The 7579-nt window shown below is 39.8% G+C and overlaps 1 protein-coding gene across 1 annotated transcript; it reads left to right on the top strand.

Annotated features, from left to right (window-relative positions):
• The first annotated feature begins 419 nt into the window (after nucleotides 1–419).
• Nucleotides 420–5575, top strand: LOC116500174 (dromaiocalcin-1-like). Its single transcript, XM_032205122.1, has 5 exons — nucleotides 420–477; nucleotides 2174–2379; nucleotides 3898–4029; nucleotides 5080–5215; nucleotides 5493–5575. Exons 1-5 carry the CDS (start codon nucleotides 420–422, stop codon nucleotides 5573–5575), a joined length of 615 nt encoding a protein of 204 aa, XP_032061013.1.
• Nucleotides 5576–7579: the final 2004 nt, after the last annotated feature.

Genomic DNA, 7579 nt, shown 5'->3' with positions numbered 1-7579 from the left:
CAGCCTGTTGAGGACCCTCTGAAAGGCAGCACGACTGCATGGTGTGCCAGCTACACCTCCCAGTTTTGTGTCATATGTGAACTTCCCTATGGTACACTGTGTCCCACCACAAAGGTCATTGACAAAGATCTTAAACAGTATTGGCAGCAGTATTGACCCCTGGGACATACTGCTGGTCACTTGCCTCCAGCTGGACATTTTGCCACAGACCACAATGCTTCAAGCTCCACAGTTCAGCCAGTCCTCTGTCCACCTCATTCATACTCTTCTCAGTGAAGTAAAACACATTGCTGCAAGCCTCTTTCACAGGGTAGCAGATCTTTCCACTTACCAGCTTCCATCAATATTTAGGTACCAAACTGAACACCTTCTGCTTTTTACACAGGTCATAGGCAGTAGGGCTACCAGGCCACCTGACAATGTCCTATCAATTTTTTTTCCTGCTTTTTGGAGCCTTGATTCTCTCCATCTCAGAAGGTGAGTGTAACATGCCTCAGTTGTTTTCCTGATGCTGCAAAAAATTAATCTGCCCCCTAGCTTCAACTTTTTGTCTCTGTTGCCAGCATAGGCCTAGTTTACAGTCATTAAGGAAGAAAATCTGAGGTATTTTTCTAAATGTAAAATGAATATAATGTCATCTTGACCTTTTCAGGAAAGCACTGAGGAAAAATCAGAGGTTAGAAACACTCTGTGTGACCTTGCCCCAGTGCAAGCTTCCCTCCTGCAAAGCTCTGCAAACTGTCACTAGCTCCTAAGATTTATGTGTCCAAACTCGATCCTGTGGTTTATCTGACCCTCTCGCTCAGACTCAGGAGCCAAGCTCTTCCCATGACAGGGACTCCCGGCATGAGGATAGGTTACTTTGAGTGTCATGGGAAATGCCAAGAGAAGGTGGAGACTTCCCCTGTGTGTTGTTGAAGGAGCAATGTATGACTGCCAGCCACGGCAGAACCAATTGTGCAATCAGCTTGGCTTGGCTAGGCTTTGGTGGCACACACTGTGCTGGGGTAGAGAAGACATGACCACTCTTTTGTGCCCTGTTCTGCCTTAGAGGAGAAAGACTGTGCAACATGTTGGCCATTTTGGTTGCAGAAGCATTAGCAACTCCAGAGCCAACTCCACAGCTTGGGATGGACTGAGATCCAAAAGCACCCAGAGAGAGCTGAAATTGTAATGCTGTGAATCTTCTTTCAGGAAGCAGAAAAGAGGAAACAGGAGAAAAGAGAGTATTTATTGTACCTTCTTTTTTTTTTTTTTTTTTTTTTTTTTTTCTATCTGGACTAGTGCCAAGCACATCTGTCCAAAGAGAGGGGAAATGTGGTTTCCATAAGATGAAACTTTGAATGGATACAAGCAGTTTCTAAGGAGAACTGCTCTATAATTGTAGAGGAAATTACAAGCTGAATCATCTGTGGTTTGGGGAGAGAAATCAATGATATTTTGTAAGTTGAACCCAACTGTGCTGACTACTTACCAAGAAAGAAACTGGAAAGAAATCAATTCCAAGAACTTTCAACAAAATCCATCTTAATTCAGGTCTGACAGATGTGTTTTGTTCTCCTCTAAAGCAATGTGATGCACCAGCCTGAAATCCCTATTACTATTGCAGAGACAGGCTCTCCCTAGCAAAGGCGGACTAATACACTACACTCCAGGCCAGCCAAACCACATGCTGATGACTCTTGGGAATCCACAAAGGCCCACACACCTTTCAGAGCTGGCCCAACGAACCTGCTGCTGTGTCTCCAGGGGGCAGATCCAGAGCAGAATCCACAAATGTGATGCATTGCAGCATGCATTGGAACAGATTGCTGAAGCACAGCTGCACCCACTGGACCCTGTAATGATGGCAGCAAAATAATTCTGCTTATAACCTAAATGGCATCTGGCTCCTAAATTAGTGCTCTTCATATGCTGATGTTTTAAACATTATAATTTTATCTATCTATTTATTTATTTATTTATTTTGAAAGACAAAAGGGAAAAAAAAAATTTTTTAAAAGCAGGCCCTAAATATCTAATATTTGCCCTTTGTTTTGCAGTTTCACTTTACTGAATGTCCCTGTGAAATGCTGAACTGCTGAATTCAGTTTAGTTGAATCAAGATATTATAGGGAGATAATCTGGAAAGATTTGTGAGACTTTTCTTTTGGGTTCATTCTATGTTTCTTAGTTGACAACACTATAGCTGAGCATCACAACAACTTGCCCAAAATTTCTGACAGACATAATCCTGCACATAATGTAATTCCTAATCCATCTCTTCCAGGCTCATCTGCAAAAGTCATCTGCAAAAATCCATGTCAGAAAGGCTGGATTAGCTACAAAGGCCGCTGCTACAAGCTTATTCAAGAGAGAATGACCTGGAACAAAGCTGAGGTACCAGGTTCTTCCAAACAGGAGCGTTCATCATTTCTTCTCTACTTTCTACAGTTATCTTTCTTATACCAGACTCTTTTTTCCTCCCTTGCTGCTGCTTCTGTCATGTATCAGTGTAGACCAAAAGAATGTGATATTCAGCTCAGTGCTGCTGATGAGGTTAGCTGTACTCTGCCTCACCACAGGACATGCTGCTGCAACAAACTGCCTCCAGCTTGGAACCTCAACCTTCTGGAGCTGCTATTTCTCATGTTTCCCTTCTTATACTGAGGTTTTTGAGCACGAGGCCTATTTTCCTCTTCTGTAAAGTGAGTTAATACTAATACACCAGTGAACAGAAGTTTAGGTGGTTCTGGGGGATCCTTGAATGTAAGAAGACACCAAATTGAAGGGTTATAGTTGAAGGGTTTCTCCCTCTGCTTCCTACATGTCTCACATCACCATTTCTTCTGGGTTTGACCTTTGTCGCTGATTCGTCAAATATCTTGTAAATGGTGAACCCTTTTTCTACTTCATTAATTGATACTTCCTAAAAGACATTCTGACTTCATTTTGCTACCTGTTCAGTTGATATCAGGTGAGTCCTGTAATTTAAAGCTCTGCACCTGATATCTTTCAGGAGCCACACAAAAATTTTCCATATATGTTTGCCTCGGCATGCCGTATTTCTCTTGAGTCATGTCTGTAAGACTGTATGAAATTTAAATGCCTCAGGACAAAAAGAAGAGTTTTCCTCTGAGCCTAAACACCAGTACTAAGCACCAGCTAGAGTGCCCTTGCTTCACAGTGCAAATAAAAATATCCTTCCCTACCAAATGCAAAAGAAAACTCTTGAGGACCCAATCAGTTTGGAGAGACTCTGGGTGGAGAACTGTCCCTGTCTACTCCATTCCCCAGCTGGCTAGGGACACAGGGAAGGAACATTGTAAATAGCATCCTTTTGGACAAGCTGTTCTGAAATCTCCATTTCTGTTCATCTGTCTTTTTGTATTTCTCTTCATTGCAAGGTTCATTTTGCCTGACGTTAGCTGTCAAAAAAGTGGAGATACTTAGGCTCTGCTGTTCAGTAGGGTCTTACCAGTGACAGCCACTTCATCTTAGCTCCCCTCAATGCCTTTCTTTCACTGGGTGTATGACAGTCTGGAGATACCTCTTGTTCTCTACTGGCTCTATAGAGACCCCGTGTAATTGGCTACACTACAGGCACCACTCACTTGGATCCCACAGTTCAGGTTTTTACTTTTTTTTTTTTTTTCTTTTTTTGAACATCCCTTCTCTTTGTTCTTTTCCTTTTTTCCACCTTTGATTCCTCTTCCTTTGAAACTGAAAACTTCTGGTGGATTTCCCTGTCACTTCACATTTCTACTCCTATTAGATATCCCTTTCTTGGACTTTCTCTTATTGCCCTGTCCTTTTCCATCCACTAATAATTTATTCCACATTTTTCTTTGCTCAGCTCTTATTCAGAAAGCTCTAGCCATTTTTTATCTCCCATGTTTAACTCTCTATACTGTGCAGGAAACCTGTTTGATTGAAAGAGCAGGAAGTCACCTAACCAGCATCACTAGTGAAGAAGAGAATGAATTCCTTCGTAGACTTTCTCAAGGACAAAAGGAAACCCAGCTCTGGACAGGTGGAACTTACCAAAAGGCAAGTGTGCCAGGACCGGTAATGAAAACAAGCATTGGTCAAAAGATCTTTATAACTCAATTGAGGAAAAATGTCTACTAGAAAAAAATGTTTTTGTTTTCAAGGGAATAGTTTCCCTTTGTAACCGTGGAAGATCTTTTCAGTCCCAGCAAAACTAAAGATGAATCAAAAAGTCATGCTTTTATCTTTCAGTGATTTTGGGGGCTGGGAATAGAGGAAAATTGGAGTTGGAGGAAAAAAAAAAAGTGATAAACTCTGATCAATATCATATTCCAATTATATTCCACCTGAAGAAGGAGAGCTGAGTTACAAATCTCAAAGGAGAAGTGGATAAATCCACCACTTGGTGGTGGATAGTAAGTTCTCTCTTTAATTTCTTTTTAGCAGAATGTCAGGGTAGTAGATTGGACTTGGTGTTATAAAAAGCTTGGATTCATTCAGATTTTTAATGAATTAATTCAAAGTGTTTTCTCACAAATATTCTAGACAAGGAACCTATCAGAGCTTTTGCTGATATGGTGAATATAACATTAGTAAAATTGGTAAAAGCAAGTGAATTTCAGATTTGTAAGTGCATGTTGGAAATAGAAATTTTATTCTGTAAGTTTGACACATGTAACAGGGCATATCAATGACCTGTGTGTCCATTCAGAATGTCTCAAATTCTGAGTGTCACTTACCTGCAGTGAATTAGTCATGAGTGATATAGTCTATTCTGAATTACAAATATATTCAAGAAAATTATGATTTATTTGAGGACAATTCATATAAAGAAGATGAGGTGAAATTAATCTAACATGGAATTAAAAATTAATTATTCATTATATATTATAATTATTAATTATATATGCTCTACAGAACAATGATATCCCCACAAGCGATAACTGTTTCTAAGTCCACATGAAAGAGGGCCCCTGTTCAGTCCTTCTTCTATCCCAGCAAATATAAAAGTGTACCAAACTGCTTTCAGAACTTAACTGCAACCTGCAGTTCTCATTAAACTTCTGGAGTTTTTGTTTTGTTTTGTTTTGTTTTGTTTTTTGTCTGCAGGGGTCATTGTTGAAATGGAGTGATGGATCTCCGACAACCTTCATCCAGAGGCCTCTGTCATCCGTTTTCAGTTCTGTTCGAAGACTAATTAACAATCTGTTTAACATAAAATTTTGCTTGAGCCTCAGTATTGGAGGTAAGGAAAACCTGAGATGATTTATGACTCACACAGTTTACTTTGCTCTCAAACCTCTGCTATTCCAGTGGATAGACTATTTCCAGGATTACCTAGAGAAAACATCTTATTAAAATGTTGCCCAAACCTGCAATATACATACTATGGAAACACAAATGAAAAGAAAATTAAATTTCCAGGTGCTGAACTGAGATTAAATGATTCCATGTAAGGAGTGAAATAGTTCTCTTATATCTTCTGCCTTTTCTTTGTTATCACTCTTGGTCTTTGTTTCCAGGACAGGGTGAATGGGACGGCACTAACTGTGGCAAAAAGCTACCATTCATCTGCGTTTACGAACCAAACCTGAAGCAGCCTTAACCTATCACTGAAGGACTGATGAAACCTGACTGGCTGCTGTGGCACTTGGAATAGAGTTCAGCTGCAATCCATTAGTGCATTGAAATCTTTTGCGTGGAAAAATCAAGATCCAATACTAAAAAAGTGGAGGTATTAGAGCAAGTCACTTTTATGCTCTGTTTGCATTATTGTGGTGATGTTCCTGTAGAGTATCTCTAAAATGATCCCATAAAAATAAATTCTGATTTGATTTGAATGCTTGATGAAATCAGCATACTATTTAGCTTTTCCACAGGGTGTTCAAGAATATTCATAAGAGCTCTTTAATTATTAAATAATTACCAATCACTCATTAAAACATTATTCATTTCACCATTTAATCATGCCAAGTCATACATTTTAAATCCTAGAATTTCTCTTTTCTAAGTGTCAGATAGATCCAAGGAGAATAAGTTGAATGTTTTTAATATTTAAGTAGATAAATGGCTAGTTCATTAAATTGATATAGCCATAAGATGAGGCCCAAAACTCAGGGAGAAGTCATGAGTGTACCATTGGGCACAGGAGGTGGTGCACCACTTTGCAAACTGCATAGGTTGACACTTTGTTAAATTAAACAAACTTTGCTATCATGTTTAGGATTTTCTAAGTTCTCAGTATGATACATGACTGCATTCCCCAAAGGCAAACATTTTCACTTTGTTTTTCCTTATTGCTTTGGACTTCATCACTTAGCTGCAAGCTTCTCTTCCAAGGTACTTTCCCTCACTAGCTAAAAAGGTAAATGGAAAAGCTTGGGCCAGGAATGTTGGCTTGGCTCATCGAGGTGATGACAAATAATCTCATCAGTTAGGAAGATGAGAAGAGCAGCAAAGATTTAGTTAACATTTCAGTCATCTCATTATCCTCGAAGAATGATTACACAGATGAAAACAGCAGCTGCCTTCTTTACCTGAGCACTCCCTATAAATCTGGTGTCAGATTTTCTCCCACATAAGTAAACTGAGGATGTGGACAAGCTAGGAGTAAGAGTGTGCCAAGAGCTTCCTGGGGATCAGACTAACCTGCTGTTAGGAAAGCAAATGTCTAGCTTGGGCAGCACATAGCTTTTCATGTCCCTAGGGCACCTGTGGTGTGGTCTTGCCCAGGAGGGATGACAAGGAGCAGACATAAGACCACTCCAGAGACTCATCTTTCCAAGCACTGGGATAGCTTGGTTCCTTCAGAATCAACGGTTTTCCCTGTAATTATTTCAAGGAATGCCAACCATACCAAGACAAAATCATTATTTTATACAAAACCTTTTTTTCATGGCTGTTATTCCAGTATTTTAATAATGTCCATAGTGGTTTGTTCAGGGTAACAAGGGAAGATGGTAGCAGAACTGGGGGAAGAATCAAGGAGGATCTGATTCTCATTCTTCAGACCTTCTGTCCTTTGAGGAATGCAGCTTCCCAAATTAAAGTGAACATGGTGAGTTCAAAGGAGAGGCAAAAAACAGACAAGTTAATCTAAGCATAATTTCTACAAATGACACTACGTCATATTGTCAGAGATGCGGCCAACTCCTTGACCTTATTTTATTGTAGAATTACTTTCACTGGAAAGAGTAAAGAAACCTGTGTCCTTGAGGTAGAAAAGAGAGTTATGAAGAGCCTTACTAGTCACTGAATACAGTTCCTTTTCTTCCCCAGCAGGGGACCGCAGATTCAGTATCTGCAGAAATAGCCACAGAAAGGCTGACAAAATATACATCTGTCTTACAAGGTCAACACACAGTGTGGCCACCAGTGTTCAGACAGTAACAGAGAAAAGGCCACAAGCCTGCTGTGCCATGAGAAGACAGGTCAGAAAGGTGAACAATATTGCAAATATGCATCTGTGGCAAAACAGAGGTCTGTGTCACCTAGAAATGATAAATGTATTAATCAAGATATGATTAATATTAATTTGCCTTCCACCCAAATATGTACAGAGGTGGTATAACTAACTGGAGAATTTAAGTATTTTGTAGTGCTCATGGCA

Source organism: Aythya fuligula, chromosome 1 (genome assembly GCF_009819795.1).
Source record: "Aythya fuligula isolate bAytFul2 chromosome 1, bAytFul2.pri, whole genome shotgun sequence".
In the NCBI taxonomy this organism is placed as follows: Eukaryota; Metazoa; Chordata; class Aves; order Anseriformes; family Anatidae; genus Aythya; species Aythya fuligula.
Note: the sequence above shows the minus strand (reverse complement) of the source record. Positions and strands in the feature narration are given on the sequence as shown.